This window comes from Carya illinoinensis, chromosome 3 (genome assembly GCF_018687715.1).
Source record: "Carya illinoinensis cultivar Pawnee chromosome 3, C.illinoinensisPawnee_v1, whole genome shotgun sequence".
Classification (NCBI taxonomy): domain Eukaryota; kingdom Viridiplantae; phylum Streptophyta; class Magnoliopsida; order Fagales; family Juglandaceae; genus Carya; species Carya illinoinensis.
The window spans coordinates 10,094,078-10,109,997 of NC_056754.1; the positions used below are offsets into that span (position 1 = coordinate 10,094,078).

The following is a 15,920-nucleotide window of genomic DNA, read 5'->3' on the forward strand; positions in this document are numbered from 1 at the left end:
TAAGTGTACCCACTAAATATGCAAACTAGTACATATGAGTTTTTTTATTTTTCTTTAATCATTTTTTAAACATTCTTAACTATTAAGAAAAAAATAAAAATAGATATAAATTCACTAATAACCACTTCCTTACCTATTAAGAAAATTAAATATATATATACACATATGAGTGAGCACATTTGGTAGGCATATTTGATAGTCATACCATCATTTTCCTTAGATTTTTTCAAATTATCATTTTCTTGAGATTCTTTGTATTATAACCTATGAAATGGAACTACAAATATGAATTATAATCACGTTTAGAACATAGAATATTAGTGGGACTACTGTACAAGTCGAGAATCCAGGAATAGCCACTGAGCTCTACAAACACCAGGCTTCAGTAGATGAACAATCAACCGATGAGTCCACCTGGCAGATAATCAGATTATATATTCACGGCCTGACGATGTAATGACATTTGTTATAGGTCTTCATATAACTTGGATATTTAAAAAAGGAAGAAAATTCAGCTCATTCAAGAGATTCTAACCAGTACTTGGAGTGGGTACAGGGTTGGCATTTGCATGAACCAGAAATGCCGAAGGTATTACCATAACCATTACGGCAAATATATTTCCGTTTTGATACATGATTTTACATGGCACATACATTTCAGAAATTTACAAGGTGATGGGATGGCCTTATTGATCGATTATTACAGGTTACCTACTACTGCACAGCCAAAACTGAATGGGAGGAATGTGTATGACAACTCGAGAAAAGGGACTAGCCAACCTGCCAGTGCAAGTGGCATAACTTAGAATAAAACTGGATACATGAGATCAACCATCGTCGGATTGTGCTTTATGTGATGACAGTAGGTTTCTCCCTTCCTGTAAAGTCCTTCAACTTCGATATAGATAGCGCTAGATCTAAATCACAACAAATAATAATAATAATAGTAATAATAATAATAATAAAACAGACTGTAAAATTCAGTTTATAGAAATGGTCTAACCTATCAATGGCTTTAGAGCCGTTTGGGCATCCACATCATGTTTCGATACATCTGGTTCAAACTGCTCAATGTAAACTCTAACAGTGGCACCTGCTGAACCAGTTCCCTGTTGATATTAAAAAAAAAAAAAAAAAAGGCGTTCAACTTAAAAGATGTATCCTCAAAATTGTATGTTGAGAGAGAGAGAGAGAAAGAGAGAGAAATTGGCACATACTGATAATCTATATATAATCCTCGATCCATCTGTGAAAATAAACCGAACACCTTGCTTTGACACAACGCTCCCATCAACCTGGGCAACAAAATGAAACGAGTTAAACATCTTGAGCAAGGACAGTAAATTAGGATAATAATGATATATTATGTTGAAACTTACAGGGTCTGTGTACTTAAAATCGTCCGCAAATTGGAGGGTATAACTTCCTGTAACAGGATTGTCAGCATCCAAATATTCTAAGGGAAAGGTCCTCTGATGGCATAAAAAAATAAAATTAAATTAAGATGCAAACTTACCGTATTTTTCACCAGGCTTGCTCTTGGAGACTAAATCTCTAAGATACTCTATCATCTTGTTGGCACCTTCAGATTCACATTCCTGAAAAAGGAGTCCAATAAATTAAAGAATGCACCTCCACGAGACAATATAACTTAATCTGGTGAGGAGATTGAAAATAAAAAACTCAAATTGGACTAAAGACAGAAACATTGTGCAAGTTTCATTCCGAACATGGTATGACTTACTTCATAGTCATATCTAGAAAAGAAATTCCGTCCATAAGTTGCCCAATGTTCCTTCACAACATCACAGACAGAAACCAATTTCTCACCCAGTTTCTTGTCTTTGTTTCGGTATGCAATAATTGAAATCCAAGCTAAGACAGCCCTGTTATTTGGAGATATTGAAGTCACTTCACAGAGGAACTGATGGTTTAGGTAATAGAGACAGGATAGAAATAGTCATCTTTTATTGCTTGTATACGCTTCATAAACTACAAAAACTTGTGCTAGCCACCAATTGAAAAGTCAGGTTTTTTATTGGCATCACAAAAATTGAAAAGGTACAGTATGGGGAAAACTTTGATGGTATTGTAACTAAAGTTAGATACCTGATTTGTTAGATCTTGATTTGTTATAATCTCCTCGATAAACAAAACTATGGTAATTAAAAGGCCTTAATAAAGGCCACAGTGTTATCATGCATTTCTTGTATACTCGCCTTAATACTTGTATTGCGCCATTTAATGAAATCTTACTACTTATAGAAATAAAAAATAAAGTTCAAGCCCCATTTGATACTCGTTAGATAAACACGCCAAGGCTAAGAGGACCATGATTGGCTCAGTTAAGCTTGTGAACAGAGGTTCAGCGAATTTTGGGCGATATTTTTCACATTTTGATTCTAACTTAAAAAGAGTTTTCAGTCAATTGTACAACAACCTGAAAATTGGAACAACGATACATCAGCTTGTCTTAACATTTCTAACAAGGTAAGAGTTTGTGTTATAGTTAATCTTTAAACAAATTAACTGAGACAAATCAAGCATGTTTTGAGCTCAGAGCAGAAGCCATCCTGAATTTGAACAGGGATAGTGGCCCAAGGCTAGCTTGAGCTGAGGTTGAAGAATAAATTTTTAAACATATCCAAGTTCTAACTGTCAGATACTGGGCTTGGCTCAGCTCATATGCCAGCCCTATTCAGCATACAAGCCCTTGAAAAAGGCTTGTGATTCTAGTTGATACAGCTAGTCAAGCTCTATGGGAGAAAAGGTTCAGCAATTTAAACATGGATATATGTTCAAAAATTTAAGATTTTTTTCACTTAGAAATCACTTAATAATGGCAAAATGGCATGCCACACCATGTAGGAACAAAATTGAGGCTAGGAAGAAGGGGGAGGTGCGGATGATTTTATGGCTTAACAGTTCCATGGAACAAAAATCATCAGATGCACTAGCAGGACGTGATTTTTTATTCAGCATGTAGGCACTAAATTGAAAAGTGGATGGCCAAATAAAGCATGTGCTAAGGGTGTGAGAGAATATTATTATATAGATTCAACTAGGTGATGTCCTGAATTAAATCATAGCCTTTTTTCAATAGCAAAAACAGTTTTAAATAGATGGGAAGTCCTGGAAAAGGTAGACAATATGTAGCACAAAAATTACCCCAGACCCAGAGTGTAAATGTACTCAATTACCATATGCCATCCTTCTCACGAATGTGATCGGAACCTGTTCCGAAACTCTCTTCCCCACAAATGGACAACTTCCCAGCGTCCATAAGATTTCCAAAGAACTTCCAACCAGTGGGGACCTGAAACAAAAAGATTAATAGTTGCCAGTGGATAACCATGTCTAGATATAAGCCATTCTCCAAGTAATAATATAGTCCAAGGTGAGCAAAAACCTCAAAGAATGGAAGGTTCAATTTTTCAGCAACGCAATCAAGAGCACCACTCGTTGGCATAGATCTGGCTAGACCCTATACAATTTGAAATGCATGTCATTTCTTTCTTTTTCTAAAACTAAGCTATTAAGAAATCCAGAATATAAAAGATGAAAGACTTTTTTACCTTCGGGCCACTATGGAAATACGGAATCGCTTCTTGTGCATTGGCAGCAATAATTGCAACAGAGTCAGAAGGAGTAACAAAAAAATTTTGACCTAGAATCATATTTCTATCACCATCACCTATTAAAGGCAAAAGTACAACATCGGTCAACACAAAAAGAATACTAATTATAATATCTAATACATGTGTGCATGTGCACAAGAAAATGCTGACATTTTAGAATTCTATAGACATTAAACACAAATTTATGCCTCTTATAGTCATCTAAACTACCATCACTTGCAGCTCCAAAATCAGGTCCATTTTCACCATACATAATGTCGACCAACTCCTTTGCATATCTATTTAACAAGAGAAGTCAAAATTAGTAATTCTCAAGGATAATGACAATCAGCTTCAGCCAAACAAGTATCTAACTCTTACGTAAGATTCGGATCAGGATGACCATGCCCAAAATCCTCCAGAGGCACTCCATTCAAAATTGAATCCTACATGACACACCCAACATCTAATGTCAGGAGCTCCAATGATAGCTAAGATTATAATTTCTTTCAGAATATTTCATGTGCACAACATACCAGACTGGCCCCTAGCTTGTCCACAAAGATGGGTTTTGCATAAGCACCAGTAACGGCGTGCATGGCATCAAATATAAACCTATAAAGTCACATCCAATATCTGATAGTTCAAAATCATGAACTCCTAGAAATCCAACAAATGACCACAATGTAAAGGTTTAGTGATTTCCTACAAATAAATAAGAAATTAGAAGCAAATAACACCAGACAGAATGCGGAGATCTACAAAGAAAGAATTGAAGGCCTAAAAAATGTAGATACACCCATTTGTAGACCTAGCTACCCGGCTAAACCATCTGATTACCAATAAGTAATAGTATGGAATATTTTAATGAAGAAATATAAAGAAAACCCAGGGGGTTTGGGTGCCAGCAGGGTAAGGATAGTATATAATTGTGAACTCCATGAGATTGAAGTAAACATCTGTTTGGATGATGAAGTAGAAATTCATTAAGGTATATACTAGAAATGCTAATATTACAAAGAAAGCAAAAGTTTAGCATTCCAAGATTTTACTATGAAGCTAACCGACTCTAAGGGCCTATTTGAGAACAGAATTGTTCTCAGATGTTTTTTAACTATTTCACTACTATTCACAAACTATTTCACTATTATTAACAGATATTATAAGATATTCTTAGTATCCAAATGAGCTCTAAAAGGCACGATCTTTAAGCAAATTTTCAAAGAAACTAAAAAAAAAAAAAAAAAAAAAAAATCTCTGGTTTAGAAGCACTGGAAATCTTTGCATTGAAATAAAAGATAGATATGCGTTATCTCCAAGAATGTAGCTCATAAGTTTAGTTCAAAGTATATCAATCAGATACTTTAAAGAGTCGTAAACCACAAGTCAGAAAGTTAAGGACCACTAAGGACTGATTTGGATAGTGGGTTGAAATGAGATGCGTTAAGATGGTTTGTGAATAGTAGTAAGATATTTAAAATGAGATGAAATAAGTTAGAAAAAGTTTGAATTAAGATATTTTATGGGGTTTTGGGAAAGGAGAAAAAAAATTGAATAAAAATATTATAAAGTTAAAATAATGTTAGAATATATTTTTTTAATATTATTTTTGTTTAGGGATTTCAAAAAATTGAATTGTTTTTTGTGTTTAGTTTGGAAGTATAAGAAAGTTGTAATAATTAGGTAATGAGTAAATGAAAACATTGAAGATTTAAAATTGAAAAGTATTTGTGTTTGTGGTGTTTGGATATTGAGATGAGATGGAAACATCTCTCTATCCAAACCAGGCTTGGTCCCTCGTTTGTTTTTAGAAATGAAATGAGATGAGATAAGTTGAGATTAAAATTGAAAATTGAATAAAATATTATTAGAATATATTGTTTTAATATTATTTTTGTATTGGGACTTGAAAAAGTTGAATTGTTTATTTTATTTTTGTATTGGGATTTGAAAAAATTGAATTGTTTATTTTATTTTGTATGGGAATTTGAAAAAGTTGTAATGATTAAAGATGAAATGAGATGAGATGAAAGTTTTCTCAAAGTGAACAATTAATTTCAAGTCTTCACAGTAGCTCCACTTTCTGTCTCTATTACTGGTTGGTCAAATGGATAGCCTTAAGTCTTGGGTTAAGGAAGCAATAAAAGATACCATGACCAAATCTAACCATAAATATGCATGTAACCCATCAGTCTAAGAAAACAGGATTCAGGCAACAAATTGCATATAGAAAAGAGCAAAGTGAGTAGTAACATGTTACAAACCTCCAAATATAACCAACAGACTATCTGGTCCTGTTAGATAGAGGGCATCATACCTGAAATTTGATCGTGACAGAAGACTTCTGATAAGCTGGAAGTCAAATACACTCTGCAGAAAAGCCCAGACAATTACTAATCTGAACCTGTACGAATTCTCATCTCAAGTATCTAAGGTGCAAATCTTTTTTGCCTACCTCCAGTAGCTCCAAATAGTCAGAAACTGGGTCTACCACTTCAACACTGAAGTTCCCATACTTGGTAACTCCAAGACGAGATAGGTCTACATCAGGAATGTCTGCCACCTTTATTTCATTAATCTGCATTGAACTTTCCCAATTGTCACAAACTAACAATATACCAAAAAAAAAAAAAAAAAACTGAAAAGGGCAACATAAATGACAAGTGGAAAACACTTGTACTGCTTAAAAGCAAATGTGGTAATTGAAAAAAATAAAGTTTCAGACCAGTAACATTTGCACCTAATTTTTTGAGTGCTTTTTCTCTCAAGAAATCAAAAGCTCAATCATTTTTCAAAGAACAAGAAGATTGAATAATGACCTACTAAAAATCTGAAATAACAGACAAAGCAAAGTGATCAGCAAAATAATTTGGAGAAATGATTTAAGAAACGAGAAAGAACCAAGACTGATGTAGTAAGAAAGGAATATGGAATGCCCCCGCCCCGCCCCCCCCCAAACAAAAAGAAATAATCCATCTTTCGTACTAAAAAAATCTAATACATTTCAGTGTTTTTATCAAGGAAAAATAACAACGTTGAAAAATGTACTGGATTTGTTATCATCGAGGACGGATTAACAATAGATATCAAACAATAGGGAGAGTACCTCAATCAGCTTTAATTAGACTGATCCGCTGTTTGGAGCTTTGATATTTCATATATTTTTCCTTTGAGAAGTCCTAAGTTCTACCTAGTTCGGTTTTGAGACACTCTGGCCACATGGTTGTTTCATTTAGAGATGCAATCTTACATATAGATTGGAAGGCCGCTTCTTTGCATTTCACCAAACTTTCAATTGGGCAGGAACTGGGAAGGGCTACTTTAGAGTTCAAGGATTTCTTATCCCAGTCTCATCTGCGCGGATAACTAAGTCTGCAGGTTTTTCTCACCCTTGCATGGACCATATAGATTCTTTACCTTTTTAATTATTTTGTTTGTTTGCTCTCCTTTCTCTAGGTGGTCCCTCTGTATTCTTCTTATGTACTGTAACACACTCAAAACTACTTGATAAAGAAAAACACTAAAATGGCTCACTTCAAGAGGAGCACCTCCAGAGAATAGGATCAGAGGAAGGAAGAAGAAGAGGATAGAAAAGAATTAAGAATTTTGATTTAAGTTTTTGGCTACCGATACAAGTCCATCCTTCTGCTACATATACTGACTTCACTATCTCGTTCTTGGGCCACAGGCCAACTTAACCCAATAGTAAAAATCAAGCAGCTAATACAATTCTGACAACCCATAAATGGGCCATGGCCTGACTTAACAAAAATCATGCAAATAAAAGAGATGATGGCTTTGGCCCATAGGCTGAGCCCAGCTACTAAACTCTTATTACCCAACCCAAGCCCACTATGGCTTTGGCCCCTACCAGCAATATTACAGACGTGTGACAAACCCTCCCCCTTCAAGCACCTTGTCCTCAAGGTGTGGTTATGCTTTCTTGTAGCTGAGACTAGCTTCTTACAGTCCAAGTCCTTGAGTTGACCCCCAACATTCTCCTTGATGGTATTTACCATATAGTGGACTTCATAAACCTTCTTCTTCAGCTTTTCCAGGAATGAGTTCACCAAGGTCTTCTTACCTTCTCCAATAATGTAATAAATGTCGCCCTGGCCTACATTCATCCTGGTCATATAATCTTTCAAAATGGTCTTCTCATCACCACTCTTGGTGGAGAGGTAGTGGAGCAACTCAGCAGGCTTTGTTTTGTTTTGAGAATCCTCAAGGATACCGAGCTTGAGGTTCTTAGAGACTGCATCGTAGGACTTGTTGTCGTCTGGATCACCAAGAAGATTGGTTTCTGTTGCCGAATTCACAAGGCCATTTACTCCTAAAACACCACCAAGAATAAAAATCTGCTCCATGTTCTTATATGCAGGATCTTGTTGGAGCGCTAATGAAATATTAGTAAGTGGGCCTAATGCCACCACTGTCACTTCTCCAGAATAGAGGTTGGTTGAGAAATATTTAGGTGCCCAGTACTTTTCCTCTATCAAAAGGCCAATAAATTGATACTTGAAAGAGCTGAGTTTTCTGATTTTTAACCAAAAACTTCTCCTCAACTGCTAGCTTCTCCCTGTTTGCAGGTTCCACTCTGTTCAGAGCTTCTTCCAATGCCACCTTACTAATTTTAACTTTCTCTGTAGCTTCTTCTACCCTTTTTAAGATCTCCATTTTATATAAATTTGCTTCATCAACTTGAAGCATAGCATCTATTACTCTCCTCTTAGAAGGTTCCTCAGTCTGCTAAGCTTCGCTTGTCGGAGAAGAGTACTCTTTGAACAAAAGAGTTACTGTCAGGTTTTTGCAAGTGGTTTCTAGACGGGGTCACATGGTTCGATCGAGGCTTGATATCTCCAAGAGCAACAGCTTCAGCCGCTCTAGCTGCTTCCTTCATTTTTCGCACTGCAACCAACCCGATTTAAGCTGTTTTTGTCTTATTTTTGTCTGTTCAATCTCGGACATTGCTCTCAGAACTTCTGACTTTGCACTTTCCACCTTTCTCATGAAGTCGCAATCACCACCTTCAAGCGGACCCCGGCAATAAAATGGCCCTCTTTCATCCTTCATGTCAAAAGAGAGGTTGGTAACTTGTTTCTCATAGCCAGCTTTCTTCATATGAAAATTCATCCATTTCAGTAAGACCTTTTTCAGGGGTAAGCTCAATGGCTCCTCCACCTCCTTGTTATCATCCACCAATTCCACCATTTGAGGAGTCTTCTTCAGATAAAACAAATTTGTGGCCATCTCTTTTATCCACTTGAAAGCATCTGGTTGCAAAGGGAATAATTTCCTCCCAAGTCTATCAACTACAAGGATATTTATTCCAGTCATGAACGACTTCACTAACCCAAGTAAGATTGAGAATGTGTCATTCTCAGGTTTTAACACTCTCTCATGCATTTCATTGAATACCTTACCAGCAGTGATTACACTGATGTCTTCAGGAAAATAAAATCCCATTGATTGCAAGGGTTCTCTCAACCTCAAGTCAGGACTACACGCTCCGTCTAGGGGAGGCTTAGTTAGGTGTTTGCCATGATTGAAAACATAAACTTCAACACTAACTGTCTTAGTGACGGTAATAAACAGGTTTTGAGGCACATACCCTGGTACCAAGTCGTTACCACTGGATGTCATGCCTTGCTTAACTGCATTGAGTATTTTCTGCAGTATTTTCAAGGGACCCCCATGGCTGACAATCAAGACTGCCCATCCCTTCAATTCCGATTCACAACATAGGGCCAAGTGACACCTAGCCAAATTCTAAGGAAGCAAAATCAGTTCGAAATCTTGATGCCTGGCCACTGTATCCACGGCTTCGGCAAACAAGCAAGCCTTTCCCTTCTCTACTAGCACTACAACCCAGACCAGTCCACCCACCAAGTAGCCCCTAGGAGTTGATGAAGGTCTGGCAACAATTTCATCGAACAACTTCCAGGCCACACAAGCACACCCAATTTGCTTGCAGGTAGGAGACTCCGTGTTCTTGTGGGTCCATTTCTTTGTGGCTGGGTCAAAGAGATTTACACCCCTGAACCATTCCATTCTCATTTGCAGGTGACTTTGAACCTCAGGTTGTTCATGAAGAAGCTTCTGAACTTCCATTTGCATCCTCAGTGCCTCATTAATTTGCCTTCCGGGAGAAGAATCAGACGACAAAAGGCTGTCTCCATAACTTTTCTTCTCATCTTCAAATCCTTTGCCATCACCAGGAGATTCCAAAAGGTACTTTGCAAGGAAATACCTTTGTCAATGGCTTTACACGTGATAGAAATTAAGTCCAAGCACACCCATCACTCTTAGAAAACCTTTCGGCGTTGCCCTGTCTGGTCCGCCTAGTTGGGTGATGGCGTCGCCAATAGGGTCATGAAGGGAAGGATCTTCCTCTGTATATTAGCTGCACCATGGATAGGGAACGACCTTCCTCGAGCTGCCTTCCGTCAAAGATGAGGCGCTGTTGGTGGGTGAGATCCCTTTTTTGTCTCGTAACTGGTTTGGATGGGATTGGGTCAGTGGCGATGGAGGTGGAACTACCCTTAAGGTTAACGCTTTTGAGAGATCTATGGGTTGGAATTTAGTATGACTGGTTTTTTGTGGTGAGGGTGAGGAGGCGAGAAACTGAAAATTGACCCCACCAAGATCAAAATTCCATTGGATGGCTAGGTCTTCCCCTTTTACGGACAGTGTATAGTTGGTGCTATAGACAACCGATAGAGAGGAAGGGAAGAGAAAATAATTTCTAAGAGCAAAGAAAGGAAATGAAAGTCGGGGAGGGAGATCTGAGCATTGAAAATATAGTTTCCGATGATTAATGGGAGTAGGAGGAAAAAGAATCTCGCCAGGATTGAATTCCTCTTTTTCTTCCAATGCGTGTTGTTGTTCCTGCAGTGCACCAAGTTGATGTTCCAGACTGGTGAAATCTTCATTAAAGTTATTCTTGAAATCTTCCAGGTCAGTCCAGATATCTTTGAATGTCTGTAGAATAACTTCCAATCGTTGTTGTGATTGTTCGACCAGATCCTTGATTTTGAGTAATGCCAAGATAATTTCTTCCATTTCCATAGATTGATAGCACAGAGATCTGTGTCTCTCTGATACCAATTGTAACACATTCAAAACTACTTGATAAAGAAAAACACTAAAATGGCGCACTTTGAGAGGAGCACCTCCAGAGAATAGGATCAGAGGAAGGATGAAGAAGAGGATAGAAAAGGAATTAAGAATTTTGATTTAAGTTTTTTGGCTAACGATACAAGTCCATCCTTCTGCTACATATACTGGCTTCACTATCTAGTTCTTGGGCCACAGGCCAACTTAACCCAATAGTAAAAATAAAGCAGCTAATACAATTCTGACAACTCATAAATGGGCCATGGCCCGACTTGACAAAAATCATGCAAATAAAAGAGATGATGGCTTTGGCCCATAGGCTGAGTGCAGCTACTAAACTCTTACCCAACCCAAGCCCACTATGGCTTTGGCCCCTACTAGCACTATTACAGATGTGTGACATGTACTTAGTCCCACCACTTTGCTTTCGTATTGTTTTTTTTTTTACTGCATCTAAGGATCAGGGAGAGCAAAAAAAAAATCACCTCAAAACAAGAAGTAACAGCAGTAACTAATTAACCTTATAAAGAGAAATGGAAGTAAAAATAGGAACCAAAATGAAGAGGAAAATAAATAAATAATACTTACAGAGAGAGTGTTTCCATAAATCTTGTCAGTGATGGATTCAGGTGCAGGCTGGCCACTGTCATAATTGAACTGGTAAACCAACAGCAACGTCATTTTGAGTTGGAATACATTAGAGGATGTTTTTGCAGGTAACATGAAATCTTCAGATTTGATGCAAGACCACCATGGTTGAATAATATGATTCTTACTAAATTCCCAAAATCCACATTGATATAGTAAAGGTAGGCTTGGTTTTGCAGAATGGTTCCTTGTATGGAATATATATTCCATTAGTTGGTTTGATTTCATGATAAGGAATAGTTATTCCTATCCTCAAAATTAGGAATTTCTATTCTACTAAAAAATAAGAGAATAGATATTCCCAAGGCATTGGATGTAAAATTTTTTAGGACAATATTTAAAAATAAAAAAGACCTTGGGGTGGCCAGCCGCCCACAAAACCCTCCCAGGTGGTTGGACCACCCCTGTGGGTTTCTACTGGTGGCTGGAAAAATGTTTTTTTTTTTTTTTTTTTGCAGGCTTTAAAAAATAAGTAGGTTGATTGTTTTTAGGAAAAACCGAAAAACAAAAATGAGCTTCCAGTACTTTTGGAATTTTAATCTGATACCAATCGGCATATCATCTGTTGTCAACAAAAAATCTCGTTACACTAACCAAACACACCCTAAATGTTTTCTAAAAAAGATTCATTAACATCGAGGGAAAAGTGTAAACCTCAATTTGAAGAAAATTCAGAGAACCCAATATTTGAAAGCATACAAAATTCAGGTATGAAAAACTTTAAAGAGTATTTTAGATATTGGACATGTGAGATAGAAGTTCACCTTTATACCCCAATCATATTCAGGACCACCAGGATTATGACTTGCGCTCATTATAAATCCACCATTGGCCTGTGAAAATAGTTGTTGAGTTCCAAAGAATTGGGAGGGAGGATACAAAGCCAAAGGCAAATGAACCAAATTTAGATATGCTATGTCAAGACGCTGAAGCATATAATTAAAAATAACATGAGCTTGCCTTTCTGTTGCGAATTACAGCAGAAACAGCTGGTGTTGATAGAATACCTTCCCTGCAAAGGTATAACACATGTTTATTGCTAGGAAAGGGGTATTATACGTGAGAAATTGCAGTAAAATGGTTTTGCAACTTCATGACATCAATAACATTATATATGAGTGGTGTAACTCAACCCTACAAGGCTACCTTCCTCTCTGGTTCACCATCCCAAAGGTATGAGAGGCACTTTGAAAATCAATGTATAAAGCAAATAGGCTTTTAGTTTCTTGCTTTTGTTTATTGGAGCTTAGAGGTTATGGTCAGGTTAATGTTATGGTTCAGCCTAAGCCACAGTCAATTAAGCAATTGACTTTCAGAATTCGGCTTTGGAATATTGGCAGTTAAATGTGGTTTGGTTAGATCTGAACAGAAAAGTGATTATGGAACAACTCTCAATGCATTTTGCCACCAGACCAATTAGTTGAAAAGATGTTCTATAATATAAAATGGCACACAAGAATCTCTTAACAGATGTTTAAAGGTAGGACATTGGAAAAACAAAGAGATTCTAAGGGAATGCTCTGCAGCTGAGCAGATGCCCCATCATTCAAAATTATGGGAATTGCAGAAGCTGTAATTATCCAAGTACATAAGAGTTCCACATCATTTAAATTACTGAAGTCAAAGAAGCTGCAGATATCAGAGAATGAACAAACTATTACATATAATCTCACAATTAAGCCAAAAAAAAAACTTGTTTCTTTCAATGGGAGGAGAAATAAATTTGGCTCACTGAATTTTAAGTTTCAAGGGGAAATCTTAGAAAAATTCTGGAGTATCATACTTCAATATGTTGATATTATGATCAAAACATATATATAGAATGTGTAGAATGAAATAGTTTACACATAAATATAGAATTAGAATAACTGCCTCCAGTTTTGGGCGGTGACTTTCCGTTTGTTTCTAACCATAAAGTATCTCTAAGTAGAGTTTTATCCAACAAATAAATTATCGATACATCCAGTCTCTAAAACGATGAGAGGGAACCCTAACGATACAACTTTTTTCTGTTTTGAATGCTTATATTCAGCTATATCTGGATTTGCATGTGCACATGTTACATGATGATCCACAGAAAGCAGTATAAATTAAGATAGATCGATAAATAACATGGCATAGCTTATATGCACATGGTTGAGCTTGCACTTGAGCCTTGTTAGAGCTTGTATTGGAAAATACCAGCATGCTTCACAACCAAAGTATATAGTGGTTCACTTTATTGACAATAACCCGACAGTAGTCCAATCTCTTTTTGGCAGCTCCACTCACATATTGGCATTCAATGACTTAGCACTATGCTTATACATAGTACCAACATTTTAATCTAGCCTCTAGGTCTCCCCCTTCAAAAACCGTAACTTATTTGATCCCATACTTGGAAACCCATATTCGACCCCTATTAAACATGGTGGTTGGCTCTGTTAATACCAAATGATAGAAACCATTGGGTAGAACTCACCCTTGAAAACCATCGTGCAGGGAGAGGGTTCCCAAGAACTTATATTCACATGGTTAAGCTTACAATTAAGCCAAGTGAGACACTTCGATCGTAACAAGACAAAACTTAGCTCTACTGCCCATTCTGCACATAATTAATGGTGGAATGATCTGTAAGTATCCATTTTAGGTCTGAGAAAGGCATGAATAGGCAACTATGTCTCAACATGCAATCACAACCATTCTTTTTCCTACATGGACTGGCGTATTGCTATGTAACGGTATCAAAGTGTCCACTCAGGTGAGGGAAGGACAGAATGTGGATACAGATAAAATAATTCGAGCTCTAACGACAGGTAAGCATCTTACGCATCACTCTGTAATTGCAGCCAATTAAGAAACTTACTTGCCGACTAAAACTTTTCCAACACCATTTCCTGCAGCAATTTTGATAATAATCTGCAATTTAAACGCTAATTAGCTGTAAAAGTACAGAATGAAACTCACAGAAAATAGCATCAATTGAACATGGTGCATTGCGCAAATAAAGATAAAACTGACCTGTGCAGCTTCTCGATTAAAATAGCGCCCATCACCTCCTAACACCAACAACCCATTCTTGTAATCCTCTGGTGGCAATGAATTGAACAATGCCTATAGACACAAAATTCCGATCCAAATTGAAACCATAATACACTAAACATCAATAAACTAATACGCTATTTCGAATAAGTGTGAGGAATTAAAACCTGGATCCAATTGGCAAGGTAATTTTCTTGCATAAAAACTTTCGCCTACAAAACATTCAAACAAAATAAACAGAACACCAATTATGCTCTGCTTGATTGCCAAGAAATTCGCAAGTATATAAAAGCAATGAAAATTACATTTACTTGAATTAAATACTTCATATTTTACAAATAATCAAGAAAAGATCACGAACCATACTTATTTTTCCTCTTCCTCTATTCTCTTACCAAACAAACAGAAAAGCACTAGAAAATCAACCAGAAATAGCATGACTAAACACCAACACAAAGAACAACCTTCTTCCGGAGTCCGCTCGTTCCAGTCTTCTGGCCTTCGATCGGCTTCGTAGGAATCGAATTAATCTGAAAACCGAGGGTTAGACAAAATCCAGTATCCAAAATGCAAAGAGAGAAATTATACATAGAAGTGTGTGTGTGCGTGTGCGTGTGTGTGTATAGCGAGAGATAGAGAAACCTTGATGCCTTCAGGCTCAGCAATGGCTGTGGAAGAAGAAGATGATAGAGAGGCCTTGATGGAGGAAAAGCATGAGGCTCTCAGGGGGAGTTTGGGAGAAGCAAGAAGAGAAGGTTTGGAGGAGAAAAAAGAGACAGATGGGATCGTAGATGAGAAAGTGATGACGGCATTTGATGGCAATGATGATGACGACGATGCGGTGGATCTTGAGATAGATGAGGAGAGCAGGTTTAATCTCACAGAGAGAGCCATTGACGCAGTAATTCTCTTTTTCTTGGGGAGTTTCTAGAGAAGCATTGGGAAGAAGATGTTGAGAAATGTTGCCGTCACTAGTAGAGTAGTCACAAGTCACAATTATTTTTAAGAGGAATCCATGGCTGCCACAAGTTGTACCTTTGGAGGAACACACTTATCTCTACTTCTTACGTTATCATGTGATCTTGCTTTTCTCACTTCCCACTTTCCAATTCGTCCATGCATTGTTTATAGGGAATTTCTTTTTTAGAAAATCGAGGTTTTCTATTTTTATTTTTATTTTGTTTGATTTTTCATATTAAATTAAATTTTCCTCCGCAGAGGTGTCGGTCACGCAGCTCAAGGTGGAAAGGATTGGCCAAAAAATAAAAGGAGTTTACGATAGATTTGGAATTGCTCTTCCTAAATACCAATAAAAATAGGGTGGCTCTACGCAATCGTTGGGAGCTCTCTCGTTGTTTTTATTATATACTAGTAGTTGGGCAACGTCCAAGAGACGTTCGTCCAGTGTATAGAAATATTATTTTTATTAAGGAAAAAATTTTGAATAATAATGTAATATTTTTAGAAAAAATATATATAAATTCTAACATCAAATAGTAAGATAGACTTAAATCAGTT

At 36.9% G+C, this 15,920-nt stretch overlaps 1 protein-coding gene across 2 annotated transcripts; it reads right to left on the minus strand.

Annotated features, from left to right (window-relative positions):
* Positions 1–294: 294 nt before the first annotated feature.
* On the minus strand, positions 295–15,498 carry LOC122303178 (phosphoglucomutase, chloroplastic). 2 transcript variants are annotated; one of them, XM_043114812.1, is made up of 22 exons: positions 15,045–15,498; positions 14,867–14,932; positions 14,570–14,614; positions 14,382–14,474; positions 14,227–14,279; positions 12,342–12,393; positions 12,146–12,214; positions 11,322–11,390; positions 6,073–6,195; positions 5,935–5,987; positions 4,154–4,232; positions 3,999–4,063; positions 3,849–3,916; positions 3,576–3,694; positions 3,410–3,484; positions 3,201–3,316; positions 1,745–1,886; positions 1,517–1,598; positions 1,380–1,426; positions 1,218–1,295; positions 1,004–1,109; positions 295–414 (listed from the first exon to the last, which is right to left on the minus strand). In XM_043114812.1, the coding sequence occupies exons 1-22, from the start codon at positions 15,294–15,296 to the stop codon at positions 398–400; spliced, it is 1,869 nt and encodes a 622-aa protein (XP_042970746.1). In that variant the 5' UTR covers positions 15,297–15,498; the 3' UTR covers positions 295–397. The 2 variants fall into 2 exon arrangements, with proteins under 2 accessions (XP_042970746.1, XP_042970745.1); XM_043114811.1 differs by lacking the exon at positions 295–414 and adding an exon at positions 493–917 and having other exon boundaries at positions 15,045–15,497.
* Between the last annotated feature and the right edge of the window lie 422 nt (positions 15,499–15,920).